Here is a 25,299-nt window from a genome sequence, read left to right as displayed (position 1 = left end):
AACGTGCGTCTGTGGAGGGAAAAGTCGCTGTGCGCGGGTGCAAAATGATACATTCATCGGTGTACAAAGTCAAGTGCGCTATGTGTGTTTAAAGGGAAAACATTATACCATATAAGGCCTAATATTGATTTCTCACTAAGAAGCAAGAATAGATTCTAGTTTCATACTCACTGGCAACCCAAACAGACTTCCCCAGTGTAGCTCTCATAAGTCAAAACTTGTTTTCTTAATAAAGTTATATTTCACCTAAAATATTGTTTATACTCAGTGACCAATCGTTGTGCAGTTAAATAAGCTCTATTTTGCAAGTCAAAACGGCAAACTAATAGAAGGATTTGTCCACTAGGTGTTGTTTAATGTTAATATTCATCATAGGAGATGCTTCCATGTCGATAGCATTTTAATAGTTGGCAAACATATTTTGCACTGTTATATTTGCGCCCTTTTCTAATTTTTGGATGAAAGGATTTTTGAATTTCCAGCACTGGAACGCATTTTTTATCATTGTGGCAACTCTGGCAAAGAGCCAAAATGGCTGGAGGCATCGTGCACATCAAAAACAGGCAAAGCAACAAATTAATATTATTCAACATATCCTAGCTTTTTACAGAAAATATCCAGATGTAACCCCCTCAGCAACTGTAATGGATTGCAGTTACGTAACCAGTTACTACCCGACACTGGTTGTTGCTATATGAGAGACAACCAATGTATAATATAAAACTAATATAAAAGGAAAGTGGGAATAGACAATTTTGTATAGATTGAACTTATTTGTCTTCTGACAAACTCTATGGAAAAAAAACTACAGAAACATCTCCAAATAATAACTAAAGGCAAAAATCAATAGTGTCTGTGTCTATATTTAACCATTATTGCTCTTATGTTACAAACCTCTCTGTAGACACTGATCCTCTCCTCTGGGGGTCATTCAAGCAGCTCAGCTTTTGATTAAGATATCCAGTCACTAAAGGGCTTTATATCGCCATGGTTACCATGCATCCTGCCACAATAAGTGGAGTTCATTTTCTTTCTTTCTTGCACCCACATCTGTCTCTAAAAGGCAAGAGAAAATTGCTGTATAAGAGGTTGATTTTACTTTTTATCTGAAAAGGATATATTTTTTTCATTCAGTGTGGTCTTTGCATGTCTCAGCAACTGTAACAGGGCCATTGATCCATATATAATAATAAATGTGTTTTAATTGTCTAGCTTAAACTTTGATGTCTTGGCCATCACTGTCCTTGTCGGAACAGCCCATTGATTGACAGATGTGATCTTGGGCTCAAACAATGTGATACAGTGCCATGACAATGCCTTCAGTGATCCTTCTTTTCTAGGATTCACATATTATTGCTGCACTCTTGACATTGTGGCATTAAATCAGTTTATTGTTGCCTTGTTTGGCTGTGACTCTGCTTGTTTGACCCATCTAGACTTCCATGGCAATGGCGGATAAGCCTCCACACACAGGTCTGATTGTCTAAATCAGCTTGCTAGCGGCAGAAGCAGGTCATTGTAGTTCAGTTTTGTGACCTCAAGTGCTCCCTTTAAATCCTTAATCTTGTGAGTAGGTACTTCGAACACAGTGTTGTGATCTGGTTGTCCTTGGTCATAAAGGGCGATATCTAAAATGTGCACGGTGAGGGGCTTATTGATGTGATCTGTTGTTATGTGATGAGGTAAGAGGTATGATTCAGATATGATGATATTCATATCTGTTCCTTACCACACTGTTGATCCCACGTGTATCAAGGGTCTTTCAGAAGCAGGATTTGGATGCTACAAAAACTCGTCGCAGAAACTGTGCGTGGTATATTTCACCACTCTGTCTTCTTCCTTTAATTCCTCCCTCTCTTCTCTTATTTAAGCTCCTGTGTCGTGTGTGAGCTCAGCACTGAAGCTGTGTTTTCACCCTCTGTTTCCTCTCTAGCAGCCAGGCCTGTAATCTCCTGCTGCTACTGCTGGTTGTGCTGCAACCTGCTGGGCCAAGTCCAAATTCTGCTTGCTTCTCTGTGTGTGACTCTACCTCCCTGCCTTCATCCGCCCTTCTTAGTCTCTCAGTCTGTTCCTTTACTTTTCAAGTAAACCATTTCATAGAACATCTCAGATATCAGCAAAAAGAAATATAGGTAGGAAGCATGGACATAATTGTTTATTTATATATCCATTTCTTATTGAGTTTATGTTGATGTCAACTAATATTGCCCCTTGAATAGAAAAATATATATTAAAAACCGTAACATTCTGAAATAATAAACTGTTTTCTATTTTAATATTTTTTTTAAATGTAATTTATTCCTGTGATGGCAAATCTGACTTTTCAGCATCCTCACTCCAGTCTTCAGTGTCACATGATCCTTTATTTAATCATTCTAATATGCTGATGGTGCTCAATAAACATTTCTTATTATGTCATTGTTGAACAATTATGCCGCTTAATATTTGTTAAAAATTATTATTTGATGACTAAAAAAATTAACGAACAGCATTTAGTTGAAATATACATTTAGTCACTTTTCAATTTAATACGAATTAATGCTGAAGACAATTATTAAGTTATTAAAAATCATCATTATTCAAAATCTTATATATTCTTTTTTTTCTGATTTCAAAATCCAGTATTGGTCGACATCTTTCTTTGTCTTATTTTTTTAAGACGAAGAACATTCAGGAGTGTGTCTTCTTGAAAGTGAAATTTCTCCTTGCTTGCTTTTCTCTCTTTTACTCTTTCTCAACCTCCTTATCTCTCTTTAGCTCATTCTCATTTGCCAAGGCTCTTGCTGGCTATTCCCCTGTGACAGGTCAGTCAATATTATCAGGTTAACCAGTGCCTCAGCGGGTCTAAAGGATGCTATAGGTAGAGGTGGTAGTTCAACCATCATGGCAGCATGTGTTTCCACATGCCACCTTTCAGCAGGTCACTAGCACACATCATCGCAGACATGCGGTTGTGCACAACGCCACTCCATCCTCATCCTGTCTTTTTAGCCTCAGCTCAGCCTGTATCCATGGAAACTGTATCCTGTGACATCTGTTGCCTAGTAAGCTGCTTGGAGGCAGAGTTTTGTTTCCTGTCTCTCCCTGGCAGAGGGAAAGCACCCTTTATTTATTTCTTTGTCCATTGTAACAAATGTGCACATTTTTAATTCCTGATTAGTGTGTCCATGTCCAGTTTAAACTTGAGATGTTTGGAGGTATTTGAAGTCCTAACACAGAGCAGAACTAAGCGATAAAGTGTTTATCAGTGAGATATTCACTTTATTTCACAAGATTCAATATTTCCAGGATATAATATCTTGCATCAGTCACTGAATCATGTTATTGTACTGTACAGAAATATGTTAGGGCTGACAATTCAATATTTTGAATAAGATTATTTATTTAATGAAATAATTAAAACACACACACATGCACGCACGCACACAATTATGCCCCCTGACCTATACATACATTTCCTGGCATCTGAGTAAATAATGCTTAAACTGCCACCAAACACTTTTTTCTTTTTTTTTTTATCCCAGTTCAATTTTGTTTATTCAGCCACAATATAATGTCTTTATTTCTCAAACTGTGATTTAGGTACAAGTAATTGTAGGCAGTATTCAATATTGTGCTGACTGTACTTCAGTCATTAGGAAGGAAAAAGACAGGTAGCTGTAAAAATGCAATCCATCTCTCCTTTATCTGGATTGCAGCCACAACAGATGTACAGCTGGAAAATGTTACATTCCATATGGGCGTTATACTGCAAATGGGTATACATTTCTAATACTGGGAATGGACCCATTTGTTTGGCAGGGTGTTAGTTTAATTTATGTTTTCTCCAGTTGTCATTTGATAGTGATGACTCTGGAGTGAGGCTTTTTTTTATGTGTAGGATTTTAGCTTGTCAATCTAGTTATAAAAAACTGCAGCTTGAACAGCTGGTAGGAAAGACATTTTAGGGTTAAGAATGAAGAACCCAGATGGCTCCTGGTGCCGGCTCAGACTGTGGACACATAGGAGGTTCTTTTAATTTTTCTTATATAATGCTAACCATGTAACTTTCTAATGTAATCTGTCCTCCATCAGGACACTAATTTTAGCAGGTCTGAGATCATTAATGATGGGTAACTGAAAGTACCTCAGCAGAATGAAGGTTTAATTGGACTGGATGGCTGTATATCATTTATCATACAAAAAATTACCACAATAAAATAATCACATAAAAATTAGTGCACACAGAGAAGCGCGTTTCAGATAGCATGTGAACCGCAAATTGATTCCTTTTTCGCATCGGACACATGCACACAAAATTGCAAGTATTTTACAAGTACAGCAAGTATTCTCGTAAACGCGGTCGGTTATGTATTAAGTGGACGTAAAAAGTTGAGAAAGAAATTGGATGTTTATCATTATATTGGATCTGTGCAATCTGTCTTAAAGTGACAGCAACCTATAAATACCTGCTGCTGTCTAAGTTATTTATGTTAATCAAACAACAAAACAAAGATTGATCTATATTTAATTTATACAGTGGACACTATAGTGTTTTGTTTTGTTTTTACATTTAAGCCTAATTATTACATTTCTGTACCTGGATACACAGTTAGACCTTACTTAATTTGTAACTTTGTTATATTGCATTTATCTATGCTTGTAATTTGTGGATTTGATATATATTTGATATATATAAATGACTCTTCACTTGCCTTTTAATAATGTTTGAACTGTATTAGTTAGGCTGGTAGTTTTTGCTGTCATATTGAAATAATTAAAGTGTGTTTTAAGTAATAAATGGAAGATATTGGCCCCTTCAATTCCTTAACGTCTTTTAACCAGGAGTTTGTATTTACTTTCACAAGAGCAGTTTGATTAAAGTTTAACTAAATCAATTCTGATTAGTTTAGTTTGGCAAGCTAGAGTTTCAAAGTAGCTTCCTCAACAAAAACTTCAGCTTATGATGTATAATCAGTAGAAATGCTTGTGCTTAATCATGCTTTTGCTATTTGCCGTAGGAATGTGAGCTCAGACGGTGCAGAGGCGCGCAGACGTTTGAGAGAGTGTGAGGGGCTGGTGGATGCCTTGCTGCACGCTCTGCTGTCTGCTGTAGGAAAGAAGGACATGGACAACAAGGTGAGTGTCTTTAGCAGAAGCTGGAGCATGGATCCATCTTTGTTTAAACATTATACCATTTCTGTCTTAAAATTACATGCTTTAGGTCGTATGCAAAAAATGTAATATATATATATATATATATATATATATATATATATATATATATATATATATAATGTCACAATTATAATATTGATATATTTGTATCAATATTGAAATCGTGGCATTAATATTTCGATTAAATATTGCATTCAATAAAATCATGCTTCCGCAGACCATCCAGAGCACCTTCTTTTCCTTCACAGTGGCGTACTTTCGTTTCTCCCTAAGCCAAACTTAAAGGGATAGTTCCCCCAACAATGAAAATGTTGTCTCATTTACTCACCCTCAAGTTGTTTCAACCCTGTAGGCATTTCTTTCTTCTGTTGAACACAAAAGATGTTTTGGTAACCAGACAGTGGCACCCACGTTTTTTCCTGTGTGGAAGTCAATGGCTACTGTCAACTGTCTGGTTACAAACACTCTTCAAAATATCTTCCTTTGTGTTCAACAGAAGAAAGAAACTCAAAGGTTTGGTACAACTTGAGGGTGAGTAAATGATGACAATATTTCCGGGTGAACTATTCCTTTAATATCCAAATCAGCCCAATAAGTGAGTGTTGTAAAATGCAGTCCACTGTTGCTAAACTGTGGGACGTGCTTGATAATAAACAGTATTATTAAAAGCACATTAACCGAGAAAGAGATACTGTTCCCTAGTCGGCTTTCTGTGCGCACACTCCGAGACCTATTTCTGTTGAAGGCTATTACTTATCTCAATACCACTGTTAGTACTTCCATCTTCCTAAAAAACCTAAAGCACTGTTTATTTAATTTGTATTTTTGTTCTGTTGTATTTGTCTGTCGGTTTGGTTTGTAATAAGTTTCTTTATTCTTATTGTTTTGCTGACTGTAGCTGTTTTTAGGACTTAAAGGAATAGTTCACTTTAAAATGAAAATTCTGTCATCATATACTCACCCTCATGTTGTTTTAAACCTGTGTGAATTTCTTTCCTCTGCTGAACACAAAGAAGGATATTTAGATTCCCATTGACTTCCATAGTATTTTTTTCCTACTATGGAAGTCAATGGGACCCAGAAACTGTCTGGTTACTGACATTCTTCTAAATATCTTCCTTTGTGTTCAGCAGAGGAAAGAAATTCATACAGGTTTAAAACAACATGAGGGTGAGTATATGATGACAGAATTTTCCTTTTAAAGTGAACTATTCCTTTAATATTTACATTAATTAACCCAGTATTAGTTTTTGCTGAAGCATCGATAATTGTCATGAAATAAGACTTTGATCACCAATAATCATGTTAAATAATCGTGATGTCAATATTGACCAAAATAATTATGTTTTTTTTAAATATATATAATCAAGAAAGTGGATATCTACTTAGTGTATATGTTTATGCCACTATTTTTATGTTTTAAGTTAACATATCTTTTATATTATAATATATGTTTAATGTTGATCTTTAAAAGCCTTCTATGAAATAAAAGGTCTTTTCCCCTCTATATTTAATTCTTTCAATATTTCTCTCTTGTTGTCTCTTAGTCTGTGGAGAATTGTGTTTGCATCATGAGGAACCTGTCGTACCACGTGCACAAGGAGATTCCAGGGGCTGAGAAGTTCCAGGACCCCTCGGCTCTTCAGGATCCCGGCTCTGCTGGCACTCAGAGGAAGAAGAAAGATGACGCAGGCTGCTTTGGCGGAAAGAAGGCCAAAGGTCATTATTGAGTTCTTCTTCATCTCATCTATGTGCTTTATACCTCTAGAACAGTACTGAGCACCTTTACATCATTGAGCCTTGATCATCAGCAGCAGGTTCATGGAGGGAAGTATGATCCTAGAATTTGGTTGATCCATAGTGGTTCATGTAGTTTGTCTACAAACCGGAAGGTTGGTGGTTCTATCCCCGGTTCCACCTGACCAAGTGTCGAGGTGTCCATGAGCAAGACACCTAACCCCAGCTGCCCCCGACGAGCTGGACGGCTTGCATGGCTGACACCGCCGTCGGTGTATGAATGGGTGAATGTGAGGCAATATGTAAAGCGTTTTGGTGGCCATGGGTCTGTTAAAGCGCTATATAAATGCAGTTCATTTACCATTTACACAACATCATAAATAGCAGTGCAGTCAGATAATAGGAAGCTAAATGATGCTTGAGTCTATTTGTTTGGCCTGTGCTCTATTGTGGCTCATGATTCATAACTGGAGTGTGTGTCTGGGGTATCAATGTTGAATCAATATTCATCTTTAAATGGATGTGGGTGTAGGTTCAGTGTCTGTAGTGCTACACTGTCTGAGTTGAATCAGTTCTTTTTCAAAACGATGCATTTGTGTTGTCCAGGTACTCGTTCTTTATACCTTATATACTTTATACTTTACAATGCCAGGAGAGCTGATTCATTTCCAGGTTCCAGCTGAATAATTTTTTTTAATCAATTGTTTGTATTAGTTAGTCCAGATTGTTATTTTAAATGAACTGATGAGAGACCTCTTGAATATATTAATCTGAATTAGCGAATTGATTCTCGAACAGACATATAAGGGAACTCATCGAACAACCTGAAGGAGCAAAAAAGCAAGAATGTGCTTACACCACTAAGATGACAACATTGATGGCCTACTGTGCCTCATGGACCTTTTTAAATGAGGTTTGTTTATCTGACAGTGGCCCTGCAGATGTACTTTGAAAATGCAAGTGACCTATATTTGCACCAGAAAATGCCCTTTACAAAAATTAAGAGATGTTTTCCCAGCAAGCTATTTAGACAGATCCCTGGTCCCAGCTAAATCTTACCTGATTTAAAAGGCATGAACAAAACACATAACTTTTAGGTTGCCCTGTTGGCTTACCGCAAATTTAAGCTGAAAGTGTGTAGTTTCTGCACCACTATAATGTTAGAAATGATAGAAAATTGGTTTTTATTCTTAATTATTAAAGCGCGTTAATGTACACACATGTACATGCATGTTTCATAATATTGTTATAATTTTACCAAAACTAAGATCAAATAGAGTTATAAGGTTTTTCACCAGCAAATTTCTGAGAATTTCAGACATACGTCATTAGAACGGCCACATTCGAGGCAGTAAGTGCATCGCAATGTTTTCATCAACTTAGGTCATAAAGATATTATTGCAGCTACTGTAAATTGGCACTCAGTTTTCTTTTTCTTTTTTTTCTTTTTTTTTCTCTTATGCTGAGAGAAAAAAACATTTTTACAAACATTTAATTAAAATTGTTGACCCCAAACCTTTGAACGGTAATTCTTTGTGTTTTCACTTAGCAGTAATGATCCTCAACACTCAAAGAGGTGACGTTCATGAGACTATGCTATTAAACTGAATGTGTTGATTTGCAGGTGGTTAGCTGAACATCCTGACTTTGACACAAGTACATTTCTTGGCCAGATTTTCTTGAAACAGTTTATCTACCATCACAGTAGTTGACCTGAAAGAGGAAACTGACCGTAGAAGACTGATTATGCAAATGCCCACTATAGCAACCAGGCAGCAACTCTGAGAATGCAGCGCGCACTTGTGTAAGATTATGAATTGTTCTGACACATTGCAGAACACAATGGCGCATGGGATATGTGAATATTCTAACTTTCTTGTTACCATTTAGTGAATTTGTGCAACATGATTAACTCTTTTTCACTTGAGAGAACTAATGGAACTGACTCTCTCCTAAACTTTTTATGAACTTTATAAACTTATACTGTATATTCTTTCCCATGTACTTTTAAGTGGTTCACAAATAAGTTCTGTCTGCTTTAATACACACACTCTCTGAATCTCCTCTCTTCTTCCCCTGCCTGCTTTTTTCCTTATTGGTATTGCTGCTGTAGAGGAATGGTTTAATCAAGGTGAGTGTCTCTTCCTGCTTTTCCTCTGTCTGTCTGTTTCTCTCAGCATACACTCACTAATACCTCGCTGTATCTTTATCAGAATAAAATTGTCATCGCTGCCCCTTTTGCACTCTTTCAACTTTCATTCTTAAACGTTCCTCTCTTCAAGGAAATGTCAAACCTGTACCGGTTTAGCCAGTTCAAAGATCCTCTCAGCTGGCGTAGATGTGTCTGCGTGTCTGTTGTAATCTGTTAACGAGGCCTGGCTTTTACATTATGTCTTCTTGCCCATTGCTTTAAAGGGATAGTCCACCCAAAGATGTCATTATTTACTCACCCTCATGTTAATCTAAACCTGTATGATTTTTGTTTTCTTGCATAGAAGACTAAAGGAGATGTTTAACAGAATGTTCACATAGCATTTTCCATACAATGAAAGTGAATGTTGACCAGAAGCTGTCAAACACACACAGTAAACATGTCAAAAGGTGCCATGCAGTCCATGTGATGATATCTACAAAAGGTGCATGCAATATCTTTGTCTGCAAAAAAAAAAAAAAAAACTAAAATCCTATGCTAAATGAGCACTGTAGCTTGTTATATTTATTAGTTAAAATATTTACAAATCTTTAAAACAATATTAATTTAATGAGAAGCCACACTGCATAAAATATTAAGACTTGTTTCATAAATTGTGTCTTGTCTTGTGCACAGATTTTTAAAAAAGATTTTAGTGGTGGTTGAGGAGATTCCCTTTCTATGTAAAGCGTTTTGAGTACCCAGAAAAGCGATATATAAATGTAACAAATTATTATTATTATTATTTATTTTAGGTTTTGAAAAATTGCAACAACAAAAAAACTGTCAGTATCTTATGCAGTGTTGCTTTTCAAGTAAATGCATCTTGTTTTTAGATTTTTTAAAGGAAAATAAATATATATAAAAAAATATTAAATAATCAATGTAATTCATTCTTTCATTTAATAATTAATTCAGATACTAAACATTCACTAAAATATTAAATTTGTAGAAATAAGATGTTGTAAAAAAAAGATTTTCACTGAAACATGGCTTTGGTTTTGGTCTTTTCCTGTAATATTGTTGCTTCAGAGCACTTAATATGCAGTGTATGTGAGTCATGTGGACTATTTTTAAGATGTTTTTTGTTATTTTTGGAGCATGTCAAATATATTTGGAACAATATGAGGTTGAGTAAATAAAGGCAGAACGTTCATTTGTACATGTAGATTAACTGTTCCTTTAACATGTTTGATAGTGGAGTAGTGTTCATTACTTTACTCTGTTATAGACAGCCATCCTCCATGACAAAAGTTTTGCATTTTTAATGAGGGGGTTCCACTCTTGGGAGCTGGTGTCAAGAGTTTGTCTCTGCATATCTGTGTAGTAGCTAGATTTATGTGTGGCACGTCTGTGACTGTGTATGTTTCTGAGACTTGTGTCTATTTGACATTTTCACACCAGTAAATTCCGTGACACTTACAACTGCTCTCTCTGTCTCGTTCTCTCACGCTCTCTCACTATGACTTCTTCTCCTTCACTTAGGGAGGAAAAACGGAGAGCATGACAAAAACTATGACACGTTGGACCTACCCAAGCGCACAGAACCCACTAAAGGTACGTCTTTATTTGACACCACCGAATTATTACATCTTTAAGCTGCCACTCTTCTGAAAAAGGGACAGGAAAAAAGACCTGACTATTTGGTCTCTCTCAAAAAGAGAGAAATCTAGTCATGGAAGGCAGGTGAAGTGAATTCCAGTAAGATGCAGTCTAAAAATAGCCCTATTTAGTATAAACCGTACCTAGGGTTGTACTACACACAATTATGGGAAATTAAGCTCTTTTCCAAAACTTAGTGAGCTGCCTACTGAGGCAGTATTCTTAGGCATCACAGGCACACTACTGTGAAATCTGTTCCAAAAGTTAGGCTTCTTAATGATACCTTGATTTGACAAATGTACTGTAAAGGCAATCCCAGAATGCATCATGACAAGCTCAAAGATGAGAGAAATGCACTACCGTTCAAAAGTGACAGTAAAGACCTTTGCTAAAATGCTACGAAAGAGTGTTATTTCAAATAAGTGCTGTTCTTTTTAAACTTTCTATAAATTACTATTTAAAAGAACGGAAAATTTAGCATTTTATTTTTAGCATTGTGTCAGTACAGCATCAGAAACATTTTAGAATATTTAGTATTAAATTGACATGTCAAATCAATTTGTTGACCATTTTTTTGTTACATGCTATTTGTTTAATGTTTGTTTAATATTTGTTTAATGAAGATAATCTTTGGTGCTGACATGGCATAAAATAACTGTAAATAAATAAAAAACATCTATTGCGCTAGAGCTGCTGCAGATTTCAAATAAGTCACTTATAAGGATCCAAGACTGTTAGGAAGCTGCATTAGTAGGCTGTAGGCAGTGAGCTTACTAGGTTTTGAAGCAGAGCTTCGGTTTGCACAAAGTGCATTGAGTGCGCATCAGCATACAGAGATCCTCTGGGAATCCCAGGTATCAGGTAACAATACTCTTCTGCCTAGGCCTTTTATCATTATGACAAACACAGCCGTAATCCTCAGTGGCAGAGTGCTAAATAGTCAATGTATTTTAGTGCGACTGATATCCTTGACCAAGTTCATCCAACTAGAATGAGGCTGATTTACCCTCAGAAACACTCCAGATTGAGACCGTTCTGGTTTAAACCATCTGTGTGTGAGGGATATTCAAACCTTTAGCTTGTAATTGTCTGCACATGAATCATATGGCATGCAGGTTAAGGGAGAATTTAGACAAGATGTGTTGCAATGTAGTGAAACAGAACAGGGGTCTCGTGACTAGACTTGCTGTCTTGAAACCCCTGAAAAACAGCAGTCTGTGTGGCAATGGTCATAGATGTCCGTCTCTATTTACACCCCCTCAACAGTCATCAGGGAGCCACTCAATACCTCTCTCCTTCTGACAGACTGGGATCTAGGATCATTTTACCTTTGAGCACTACTTAGTGGGAGAGGAAAATGTTTTATTGAGGCTCATTTTTTATGTATTACTATAGATGAGCCACAAAGAGGGATGAAAAATGAATCATTTTTAGATGGCCTGATTTTTTTTTTCTATGAGTCTGTGAGGGAGATATTTGCTTGTGAAGACATCCCATTAAAGAGGAGAAATACTGTTTACTGATCGCCCACTCATGAGAGGACCATCATTTGTGTTGTCGGGCTGTAAAGAGAAAGATAAAAGTGAATGAATAAATAGGAATAATGCTAAATCAAATATAGTCATCAAGCTTTAGTAGAGAGGTCCACATGTGTTGTTGGTGGAGTGTTTTGTTTGCCAGAGGAAGAACAGTAGCTCATGAGCAGACCCACAAGGAATCTGCAGAGTTTGTCTGGACCGATTTTGGGGGGAAATCTGTAGAATTGAGAATGGATGAATTATCAAACAATTTAATGCATACATTTGTATATAATATTTATTTGGTCTTTCTTGAGTCCATGAAGATGGATGAATTATCAAACAAAGTTATACAATTGTATTTAAGACTTGTGACTGAGAAATGGAATATAAACAAAAAAGGTAAAGCTCTTTCATTTACACTATGGTTAAAACATTTTGCTTTGAATTTGAATTTAAATTGATAAATAGTGACAGTAAAGAAAAGTAAAGTAAATAAATATTTCAGGAAAGAAATTTAGAACTTTCTGTTCAGAAAATCCCCCCAAAAATGCACCAAAGTTTATGTAAGAAATAATTGACATCAGGCCATTGAATTGTTTAAAAAATAATGCACACTGAAGTGGTAATCCGTGAAGCAGCAGAGCGGCCGTTACTAAAGGTTCGGGTTTGTAACTAAAGAAAAACGAAATATAAAACATATGCCAACACAGCATCAGTGAGAGGAACTTTAGTGCAGCTGGACTAACTTTTAATCAGAGGAGGACGGCGCTAAAAACCATCAACTGTCGATACCATTCTCTTCATAACTCGGACTGAGAAGGATATATTTGTGTAAATAGTTGTGCAATACTTTCCGCAAGTTCTCTTTTGAAGTTCGAAGTTTGGGATCCAAAAGGATTTTATGTTACTGTAACACCTGTTCACCCAGCAAACTTTCATATTGGTAAGTACTGTACCTGCTTTTTCTGTTTTGCTCCTGTGTGCTGACGGCTGAGGGGCCGCTGTGCTTAGATGAAACTGCGTTTGTTTACTCATATTTGATTAATGACTGTTGCATTTAATCTTGAAATACAGCATTTTACAAAAAATATTTTTTTTGCGGATACTGATTTCGAGTTCGGGTCTGGTTCGGTCTTACATTTTAACAATTCCATTCGTGTCGGGTCCAACGATCTTGAGTCCGGCCCGGGTTCGGGCTTCAGTTTAAAGCCTGTGCAGACCTCTATCCGTTACACCTCAGGTGTGCATAATTCTTCTAATAATTCAACAGCCCGGAGTTAATTATTACGCTTATATTACAGTTGCCACACCTCAAGACATTAATATATTTTATTTCAAGACATTTAAATGATTTTTTGACTTAAAACCCTCTTGTGTCTCTATCATTTCTTGCGTATCTTCCAAAATGTATTTTTAGAGCAAGTAACGCAAGCTTGAGCCATTGATAATGCAGACTAATGCAGTTATTAGAGAGAGAGAGAGAGAGAGAGAGAGAGAGAGAGAGAGAGAGAGAGAGAGAGAGAGAGAGAGATTAAGCGCATGAATTACCGGTACAGCTCTCAACAGTGTTTGGCAGCAGCGTCTCAACTAATAGTGAAGCTGTACGTTTAACTGCTTCAAGAACAGCAATGTTAGCAATGTAGCTTTTCAGTTGCGAATCTATTTTACTGATAAAGTCGCGGGGCAGCGCTGACAAGTTTCTGTGTACGTAAATGTTTCCGTCTGTGTGTCTGTACTGTATGTGTGTGCTTTTGTATGCGAGAGAGAGTGTGAGAAAGAGAGTGTGCTTTCCATAGATAATAAAACGTAATTTTGTGGGGAAAAACATGGAAATATTTGTATTTTTTGCATTGTATCAAGTAAATGCTATATTGGTAAGCAGGAGACTGGCTTTTGAATGGTACAGTGTACGTTTCTACACAGGTTTAAAACACTTTAGTACATCTTGACTCCATAGGTGTTACAATCCTGCGGAAGACTGCAGAGTTCTCTGTGGACACAGAATCTGTGAGTGCCTGCTCAAAGGTTTGTGTGTCTGTGTGTGAATGTGCTGACTATTGCAAAACTCAACAAAGCCGTGTTTGTGTGAGTCTACTGCTGTGTGTTTTCACTTTTCTCACACAGCTTTGAGGCCATTTGACACTCCAGATACAAACAACAGTCATGTATTAGTTTGTAAATATTTTAAGGGGCTTTGTTTTCGCAGAACGTTTGCCATTGAGTGTTTCACAAAGTAAATAATAGATGCTGGTCAGGAGATTCAAGGAGCAGTTTCAGCTGTTCAATAGCAATAACATTTTCATGTCTTCAATTAGCCTCTATCTCATTAACATGCAAAATGGGGATTATTGATCTAGATTACAATTCATTTTGATGGTTTATCGATGTAAGCTGATTTTACCTTTTTATAGCAAGTCAAGCAAGCAGACGAGCTTGCACCACAACTTACACTTGCGCCACAAGTTATACCTAAAGTATGATTTAGATAGGACGTAAATGAAAAACACCCTCTCCTCATTCACTTTGCGTAGTTTTAATTATGTCCTTTCAGTTTCATCACACCTATTATATTCTGTAAAAACATATTTATTAGTATTTATTTATAGGCATCTGAATGCACTGGGCTTTGTGTTTCCTGTAGACATAAGACATAAACCTGCACTTGTTTGAACAGGAAAAATAACCTCTCCTGACTCTTTGCTGAGAAGTAATGAATACACAAGGATTCACATTTGTCCATGAGAATAGGATTGGGGTTGAGAAAAGGCAGGAGATCAGATGAATAGTAAGTCTGATCTGATGTCAGATGGGGATTAAGATGCAATAAATAGAACAGGGAAACTGAGTTTACTCTGCATTGGGATTGCATCTATTCTGAGCCTCTCTCTCTGTGTGATATATCCATACATCATAACCGTGTGCTCGAGAGGCTGCTGTGACAGCTTAGAGTATTGAGGGATTTTGGTCGCTTAGCTAAACCTGAGATACACAGCCATTGTTTATTCACTGAGCATCTTTGTTGCGTTTTATGCCTTGAGAATTTGATTTCAGAGAGGACCTGTTGGAAAACTATACGCCTTTAAAGAAATAAAGGCTTCTCACGGCATGGGAAAAGAGACAGGAGAGAATTAATTGAGGATTTTGAGGGAGATGAGAATGACAATGAGGGCACAATGGGGTGCACATTATTTAATGTGTTTTAAACTTTTATGAAATATTTTCTTTTTTTATTTACATAGTTTTTCCCCTAAGCTCATTGCAATGCATTTTTAGTCATTTCAGCAAGAATTCATGAAATCGGGAATTTCGCATGAGTCCGAAAGATTTCCCCATGCAGATTTCACAACAAGTTCAAGTTGGTCACATGGATTAACTGTGTTGACCAACAGAAAGCTGCTTGATTTGAAAGTGACTCCTGTATGCGCTGTGTTTCATACATTGCTACAATATTGACAGTAGGCAATGGACCTTGATGTGACCTCTAGTGTCATGAGTGTGCCTGATCCTTCAAAAGCAGTTCCCTAGGTTGTGGAGCAGAGCTAATCATGTTCTTTGGTGTTAACTGAAATGGCATTTACTATGCTATAGAGGTTACAGAAGGTGACTATTAATAACCTATTGTGTTTCTTAGCTCTTAATTTAAACAATGAAGTGAAGCCATTGTTGTATTCCGTTAAACTGCCTTAACAGAGTCTTGTGAGAGATGAAGACACTGAATTAATTACATGTCATTTTTTCCCTTCTCTGGCTTATTGCTTTTTCTGATTCCCATAACATGGTGACATCAGGTGGGAGGAAATGATGATGAATCTTGTTTACTGTGTTCCGCTGTGGTTCCTCCTGCCCCTGAGCAGCACGCTTTACACAGAGTCCAACTTGTTTACAGATGAAACCTCTAAAATGTAAACCTAAGCTTTATTCCAAAGCCTATTGAGCTGAATTGCTGTCTACTGTTTAAGTGGATACCTAGATATTTTACATGACTGATTTGGAAACAGCGCGCATGAAGCGCACTGGTGACGACTCACAATTGAATAAAAAAAATGTTTTATGTTAGCATTTTGCAAAGCTTATTACTACACTATAATGACCATAAAGGACACACAAAAATGTTGTCAAATTTGAATTGTAATAAAGTAGATTCATGATTTTTCTCTACTTTTCACCTTCGAAGGATTTTGTTTTCATGTGCATAATCGTGTAGCTGTAAAAAAAAAATATATATATGTATATAAAACAGATTATTGGATTACATTTGACAAGAAAATACTATTTCAGTCTTTCTACCTCAAAATTGCATGTTTAATTCAACGTGTTGATTGCCGTTTCTTCGTAATTATTTGTCAGATTTTGCAATTTTCGGAGTGAAAATTGTTTCAAAGGAAAACATACACCAAATTGTGTTTGAATAAAAAATTTCCGCCTGCTTTCAATAGGACTAAAGACTTGAAATAGACCGTTTCACTGTTTCAGCATTTAGCACCTGAATTGTTAGTGGTTAGTGCATAATAAAGATTTTATGTTGAAACTGAAGTGGCTGTTTAGTGAAGTTGCTTAGTGCCAACTCAGCAGCTTCTAATAAATTCATGCTTTGTGTACCGGTATTTGCCTGTTGATTAGAGTCTAGTACTACCTTTTAGAGCTCTCTGTTCTAAGACTTTTTAATTATAGGGATTCATCTTTTTTTCATTGTAGAATTGTCATCACAAAATGCAAGGGGTTGTTTGTACATTAGACTAGTTCTCCCGAGGTAATACAACACATACAGGCCATACTCTTCTCCTGAAGAGATGTGTGTGCCTTTCATTGCTCCATATCTCATTTAATTTGCCTCTGTTGCCTGTTGACAGCTCGCCCGGTATGGAGATTTGCGTGTTCTCCAAACAGAGCGGTGCAGACGGCTCACTTATGAACAGCATCTTGCCATCGTGCCTGGCGGCTGTGTTGTTGAACCCACCATTGAATTTAGAGAGCTTCTTAACAACAAGAACAACATTCTTAATTGGGATGTTTTACAGCAATCTACACTTGAGAAATCCATTTGTGTTATCCGTTCGAGTCCTCCATTAGGAAGCTGTCTCTGCTGGGATTAGATATTCTGCTCTAAAACTGAAGCTGCCATATTTTTCACTGATGTTTTGTTAATGAACTCGAGCTCTCTACCGATGTCCCTGTTTATCAGAGCTGTACATTTCACATTTATGCTGACATGCTTCATCTGGCCCTCGTTCTGTCTACACTGTCTTTCTCCCACATGCTGTGAGACGCCTCGGTGACTTTGAAATAAAAAAGAAAATCTGAAAAGACTTCTGCACTGCGTAAAAACATTTTCTCATATCAGTATAACATATATAATTGATAACATAAGTATTTCATTCTTGTTTTCCAGTAAAAATGTCTAAACATCCCATGTTTATTCATCTTTTTTCTTGTAAATTACTTAGCAGCTTGTGTAAGGTAAGATTTATTTTCACAGTATATATCTTGAACTAACTTTAGCTGGAAAATAACATTATTCAAGAACCGATATAAAGCCAAAACAATCTGTTGCCTTAAATTATACGTTTATCTCTGTAAAGCAGCTTTGAAACAATCTACATTGTTAAAAGCGCTATAAATGAAGATGACTTGACTTGACTTGAAATAATTTAATATTTTTATATTTTTATTTAATAATTGCATTATTCTTACCAGTTATCATAAACTACCCTTATTATGAGTAAAATGTGTGCTTATAACAAGATTACTCTCTAAAAAAACTCATCTTAATATGCTTCTCAAATAAATGTATATTTTTTAGGGATATTTTGATAGTTTTCTCGAAAAGGAACTTTCTCAAATTTCAAATCTCAAATTTCGACTTTGGATCGGAATGGATTAAGTTAGTTTGAAAGCATTTTAAAGGGGTGGTATAATGCCCTTTTCACAAGATGTAAAATAAGTCTCTGATGTCCCCAGAGTGTGTATGTGAAGTTTTAGGTCAAAATATCCCACAGATATTTTTATATAGAATGTTAAAATTGTCACTTTTTGAGGGTGAGCAAAAACACACTGTTTCTGTGTCTGTCTCTTTAAATGCAAATAAGCTGCTACTCCCGGCACTGGGGGCGGAGCTTCAACAGCTTGTGTCCTTTTACCTCACACAGACATGCACTGAAAATTTCTAAAACTTTTAGCTTTTTATGTTTAAACCGAAGTCAGAAAGATGGAGAGACTTCAAGTGACAACATGTAGAAGCAACAGGACATTTCTGAATGGTTAGTTGGTGAATTTATGTAGTTTATGTGGAGTTATCTTCTAGTCATTGATTAGCATAATCGTCTTGATAATCTATAAATCGTGTTCAGGGGGCGGGGTTTATGTAAATTTTAAGGTTTGTGATGTCACTAACCCGGGAGGAATGTCTCGTAGTCCCTACCAGCCGTTTGTTGTAGTCCTTAAAAAAAACATTTCTTTAAAAGTAAATATCTCTCTTTGCTTTAAACTTTGAGCGCTGTAACTTTGCGGATGTTGTTTATGCTCAAACAGCAGCATTACACACTAACTAAAGTTAGAAAGGTGAAATCATATTCAACCACCCCTTTAATTTAAAATGGAGAACAAGTTGTATTGAAAAAGGACAATCCCATCCCACCCAGAAGTTTCCATCCTCTTGCAGTATCTTCATCCGCCCATGTGAAATGTAGCAGCCAGATCATGTCACAAACAGTTCCGTGTCAAAAATCACATACTCTTGATAGTGGACTGTGAGTAAAAACAAAATCACACGAAGATGACAGCAGCCGCTCATCATCATAGTCTAGTTGGAGACACACACCGAGATGCTTACTTTAGTACTCATTAGGTGGTCTTAATGTAGATTAACAGTAACCCAGTTCTTCTCAAAGATACACATACTGTACATTATTCTTGACAGCTTGCCTTTTATGTTCTGAGTCTGGGGTGAAAAAAAAAAAGTGAATTTTTTGGGTGTACGCCTGAGATGCCACCCATGGAGGTGCCAGTCTAGAAACCTGGCAGTGGCATCCTGTCGCTTGCCAATCATTATCCCACCCGCTGATGACAATATTGATTCTATTGTACCACAGCTCGTGATCAACAAAAGACCAGCAGCTTTTATGTGGCATGGTGCTGAGAGGCAGTACGAGACGCAGAGAGCGAGTGACTCGTGGAAAGAATCAGGATGTTTCCAAAGCCTTTCTGAGCAGAAATGCTGATCTTTGAACTGTATTTGAATATGAAAGTTGTGCAGGTTTGCGTCATTTGTATTACAGTGATGAGGAGAAAAGCCGACAGTGGTTGCTTGATTTTAAATTCAAAATTAAAATTTGGGAATTGGAGGGACCTATGACCAAAAGGGGCATGTGTCCATGTGTTGGTAATAGTCATTGTCTTATGATGACCAGGCAATATCACACCATACCTGGGCCTCTGGGACATCAGGGCTTGTCCAAAACCTGAGAAATTATTAGAAAAAAAAATAGAGAGAAGTGATGAAGACTAAATGTTTGAGAACCAAATTAAGATCGGGTTGACGTTTTTTTATTTTTTTATCCCAATGTTTAGATATAACCGCTATAAAAACTCTGTTTCTTTGGCTACAAGGCTGTCAAACTCCTAGTACAAGGGACACGACTGTGTGATTGTTATTGATGTGGGTATCTTGTTATGCAGCTTCACTGTATTGCCCAAAACAAATTTCCCTTAAAAAGGGATTGTTATTATGTTAAGTTATGTTAAGATATCTTCACCTGATTGATTTCTGCAATCAGCATAGATCCATCCTTTACTGCCAATGGCATCCCACTGTGTGCAGATCAGTAGTTGGTTGGTGGAAAGAATAAAAATGTGAGTATGATTGAGCTGTTGAAAGAAAAATATGAATTTCATAAATGTGACCCTGGACCACAAAACATAAGTCGCACGGGTATATTTGTGGCAAAAGCCAACAATACATTGTATGGCTCAAAATGATAGATTTTTCTTTTATTCCAATAATCATTAGGATATTAAGTAAAGATCATGTTCCTTGAAGATATTTTGTAAATGTCCTACCGTAAATATATAAAAAATGTATTTTTGTGAGTGAATGCAGCATAATTACGAACATAAATGGACAACTCTAAAGGCGATTTTCTCAATATTTAGATTTTTTTTTTTTGCACCCTCAGATTCCAGATATTCTAATAGTTGAATCTCTGCCAAATATTGTCCTATCCTAACAAACCACACATCAATGGGAAGCTTATGTATTCAGCTTTCAGATGATGTATAAATCTCAATTGAAAAAAATTTACCCATAAGATTGGTTTTATGTCAATTTTTCATTATTTTCAACTTATGATTTAGACAGTTATGAAAAATATGAAACATTTCTACCAAGACATAAGCACTATAGTCATGAAACATGTTCTTGGGTATATCTAAAGCTCACTTGAATTTGGTCACAGAACCTTCAAAGTCTATAAAACTTAACTAACTAAAAGTTTTGAACGCAGCCCCGGTGCATTTCAAAAGTTTTGGGTACAAGAGGTTTTAATGTTTTTTTTAAAGAAGTCTCTTATGCTCACAAAGGCTGCATTTATTCATCCTTGCTGATTGAAATTATTAATTACATTTTAATTAATTAATTAAAGTAATAGCAGTAGCCTGAATTCGGAACAGCATACTAGCATACTACTCTAACTATATCTGCCATATAAAATTTACAAAACTTAACTTCAATACTCTCATTTTTGCAGTGTAAATCCCAAATATGAAGACTTGACTTTGGATTGGGATGGATTAAGTTAGTTTGAAAGTCTCTTCACAAAGGCTGCATTTATTCATCCTTGCTGAATGAAAGTATTAATTTCTTTTTTTTTTAAAAACCTTTGAGAGAAGTAGCATCAGTAGGCTGAATTCGGAACAGCATACTAGCATACTACTCTTACTATTTCTGCCATATAAAATGTACAGAGAGTAGTATGTCATAATGCTGTTCTGAATTCAGCCCTAGATTGATGGTAGCAGAGGCAGGGAACGATTAGGTTCAGCTGCACCTGATCGAGTTCTTCCAGCAGTGTTGTCACACCCCACTTTTCGGCCACTGGACTTGAGTCAGCGATGGGCATGCAGGATCTATTATGGTTTGAGTGAAGATGAATTTTCTGTCATGGCTCCCAGATTTAGGATTTGGGCAGTGACCTGATCCCAGATCAGCCTAATATCTTGAAGGAGCCTGCAAATAGCACTTGCCAGAAGGCCACAGGCAGCTTAATGATGGATGTAATAGATGATATGCAACATTACGCATATGTTATTGTTTGTGAAAACAAATCCAGCAGACAGTGTCTAATGGGTCCGTGATGGGTCCAGGTACAATGCATGTGAAAATGTCCAGTCCACTGTAAAAACTCATCAGTAAATGATTTGTTTGGGCTTGTTTTTCAATGTCTATTATTTACTAAAACCTATTAATAATAGTTGTTTATCAGTTTTGCTGTTCAATTATTGTACTATAGAGTCTGGCAGAGTAGACGAGAGCTTGTGCATAATATTGCCCAGCGTATGTACGTGATGCAGAAAACCATTCTTCACTGGCCTAATGGCTTAGGCAATAATTACAGGGCGGAATTAAACTACCGGGAGGGAATCGAGTGAGATTTACCCATCGGGGCCTTTGTGTGCTGCTTTTCAGCCAGAAGAGGATGATTCTGTTTCTCAGAGAGATGCTTTACACACACACACACACACACACACACACACACACACACACACACACACTTGAATGCAATTAGGCACAGATTACTAGGCAAACCGTCAGTGACGTCTACATAAAAAGAGCTGCCAGCCTTTATTGTTTCCTGTTTTGCAAACATGCCATTTTATAAATGAACTTTTTAAAGTGAAAACTACTGTCATTTGCAAAATGCTGGAGCGAGAAGAGGAAGACAGAGCGTGTCTGAGGACTGGGCTTTATTCCTGAGATTATAATTTGTGGCACACACTGGCCAGGTTTTTTTTTGTGCCAGTGAAAAATGAGGCGTCAGAGGACTTGTGGATGTGAGATGAAGAGCGAAGGAAAAAAGAAAAGATGTAGAGCATGTGAGAGAGAGAAACGGGGAGCGTGTGATTATTTATCATGTGCTCGAGTTTGGGATGGCAGGAAGGTGGGTCGTGAAGAATGGGATATGACATCAAGCCTGCAAAGGGACATCCTTCTCCAGGCAAAGCAGATCAGACACATCATCCGCTACCGACATCCCAGCAATGACTCAAACAAGCCTAACAAAGACACTATGCAGCTAGAAAGAGAGAGAGGGTGTAAGGGAGAAACAGAGGAAGGTTTGAGGAGGAGGATTGCAAACAGAGACTGCAAGACTGCTGCTGTTGCATACACACAATTTAAACTGTGTTGCTCTGTTCCAAAGGTTAGTAAGCTGCCTACAGAGTCAGCATTTTAAGGCATCATTTGTGCGCTTCCAATGCTGTTCCAAAAGTAAGCAACTGTATGCATCTTTCAAAACAAAGTAATCCCAGAATGCGGACAAGACAAGCTCAGTTTTAAAAAAAAGTAATCTATTGAGGAAAATAAAATAAATTATAAATAAATGTGACACTGATCTATAAATATGATTCTAGCACTATACATGATTAAATGCAATAGTTCTGATATTTAAACTATTGATAGGCCTAGCCTACTTACATTTTTATATATTCCATTAAAATATATTATAAACAAACTGTTTTTATATATATATATAACTGCATTGACATAATTTGCAAGTCAAGTTTGGTTGCATAAGGAGTTTCATACATATTACGTACGTCTTACATACGTCTTACATATTATGTAAGACGTTCCACATTGGTCACTCATTAAACTTATATGACAGTTAGGATGCTGCCTTAAAAGACATATGTTGGCAGTAGGCAGCAAGGCAGCTTACTATATTTTGGAATAGAGTATACGATTGTGTGAGTGTATGGTCCTGGGAAACCCAAAATTATGGGAACAAAATGTCCCCACAAAGATGGCAATATTCTAAATCCTTGTCCTTGTGGGGACATTTTTGGTCCCCATGAGGAAAACAGTTTATAAATCATGCTGTGAAAATGTAAAAATGCAGAAAGTTTTCTGTAAGGGTTGTGTTTAGGGGTAGGGGATCGAATATACAGAAAAGTCCCCCAAAATCTATAGCCGCGTTTCCACCGAAATTACCCGGAACAATTTGTCCCAGGAACTTTTTTCCCAGGAACTTTTTTTGCCCCAGACCGGTTGCTTTCTGCGTTTACACCGCGGTCTAAAGTACCGGGAAGATTATAAACTGCGCGCGTCTGCTCCTCCCAGTCTGCGACGCACAGTAATCAGTTTTGAGCGCCACATTTATAATAAGTATGGAGGAGATTAAAACTGTGCTGCAGTTGTGTTTGTGATGTATTGCGGACATTGAATGTGAGATGGCTGGGACGAACGCGCAGAAAATTTCCTGTCACACAAATTTACGTAACCTCGTCGTCGGTCCAGCTGTGTTTAAAAAAAAAAAATTTAATTCCATATTTGCAGACAGACAACTCTCGCGCATGAAGCCACGAACCGCAATAGATTTTTTAAAATGCCGGTTAAAATAGAATGCTGCGTGGAGTCATCCAGTCAAAATGCGGCGTGAACACAACCAATCAGCATGTTCAGTGCACAAGTCCCACCCCCGAAAGTTCCTGAACTTTGAAAAAGTACTACCTCGCCAGCAGGGACTTTCTGAGGGGGAAATATTTACCCGGAACTTCATTTAGACCTTGGTTCCTAGGGTGTAAACACACCGAGTACCACCCCAAAGCTCCTAGTTCCTGGGGAAAGTTCCCGCGGTGGAAACGCGGCTTATGTGAAGTTCCCAATGTGTGTCTGTGTGTAGTCATTCACAGCATCATAAAATGACAGATGCCATCATGAGAATTCATAGCAGATTGTTCAAACAATGCTTGATTTTTTGTCTTGTTCCAATGAAACTCGGTGTTTGTTTCAGTCCTTAGCGTATTGGCTGTCAGACTAGATAGACGATTTAAGAAAAATATTCTCTGTGGAAAAATGTTGACAAAACTGTAAAAACACAGAAACGCAATCTACATCAGCCATGTGTTTTTAGCCTGTAGGCATCTCTATTTCACTGATTTGATTAGTATGTATAATGCCTCTGTCCTATTTAATCTGTTAAATTTATTCACGGGGTATTCACCGGGCAATTTGTACTTTTGTGTTGCTAACCATTTGAATTATTAGTGTCATTATCATATAGAGAGATCACAACAACAGTGGTGTGAGTTTGCAGCACATGCACCTTACAGCACGTCTCATGTTAAGTGCTTTTGCTGTGCGTTCTGCATGCCTCCTCTTTCTCCCTTCATTCTCAATGCATTGCACGAGTTGCTACTTGTGTCTGTGTGAAAGTTAAATGATCCAGAGCTCAAGGTGAACCCCAAAACAGTTTTTTTTTATTGGTAAGATGGCTCTAAAGATGCGAGACTTAGAATGTAGCCTGTAACCTTTTTTAAATAAGGTTTTGTTGTCCTTAGCTTTTTTCCCCACAGGATGCTTTGGCATAGCCTTCACGCTAGCCTCTTTTTAATTGAATTATTATTTCAAATTCTAAAAATATGTTTCGTTTTTAGTTTAATCTAATAAATGCATAAGCGACTCAATATATAAAATCTTAACTACCCCAAACTTTTAAACCATTTGCAACGTTTAAACCATTGCACTCCTGCGAATGATACATGGCATGCTGCCTTAGAATCTGACCAATATTGGGCTTTTTGAAAGTAGCATAAAGTTGCCGGCCAACTTTTCAAACAGCTTTCGCATCCAAAGTCCACCTCTGTCTGGTGCCTCAAAATACTATCTGTAGACAACTTAGTAGGTTTTGGATCAGAGCTAAATGAAGCATCTATATTCCCTGTTTCCTGTCACCTAGATGTTTGTCTCTCTTCTTGTTTACTCTCTCACTCTTTAATGAATAGATTTGCTGGTGTGGTTGGACGGTTGGTTGCCTGGGAGATTGAAGCGAAGGCTGTTTTGAAGTGCTGGTGTGTGATCATCTCCTCCTCTGCCTTTTT

General features: G+C 37.1%; 1 protein-coding gene across 31 annotated transcripts in view; it reads left to right on the top strand.

Moving 5' to 3' along the window:
* Nucleotides 1–25,299, top strand: part of arvcfb (ARVCF delta catenin family member b) — a 229,897-nt gene that overhangs the window by 188,553 nt on the left and 16,045 nt on the right. For 23 of the 31 annotated variants that reach the window (XM_079605642.1, XM_079605643.1, XM_079605639.1 and 20 more), the window contains 3 exons: nt 5,001–5,118; nt 6,705–6,876; nt 10,571–10,642. In XM_079605642.1, the coding sequence (XP_079461768.1) occupies nt 5,001–5,118; nt 6,705–6,876; nt 10,571–10,642 (362 nt within the window). Of the gene's footprint in view, nt 1–5,000; nt 5,119–6,704; nt 6,877–9,007; nt 9,026–10,570; nt 10,643–25,299 lie in introns of all 31 variants that reach the window. The other 8 variants (XM_079605631.1, XM_079605630.1, XM_079605623.1 and 5 more) reach the window with 1 other exon arrangement.

Source organism: Phoxinus phoxinus, assembly GCF_949152265.1.
Source record: "Phoxinus phoxinus genome assembly, chromosome: 3".
In the NCBI taxonomy this organism is placed as follows: domain Eukaryota; kingdom Metazoa; phylum Chordata; class Actinopteri; order Cypriniformes; family Leuciscidae; genus Phoxinus; species Phoxinus phoxinus.
Note: the sequence above shows the minus strand (reverse complement) of the source record. Positions and strands in the feature narration are given on the sequence as shown.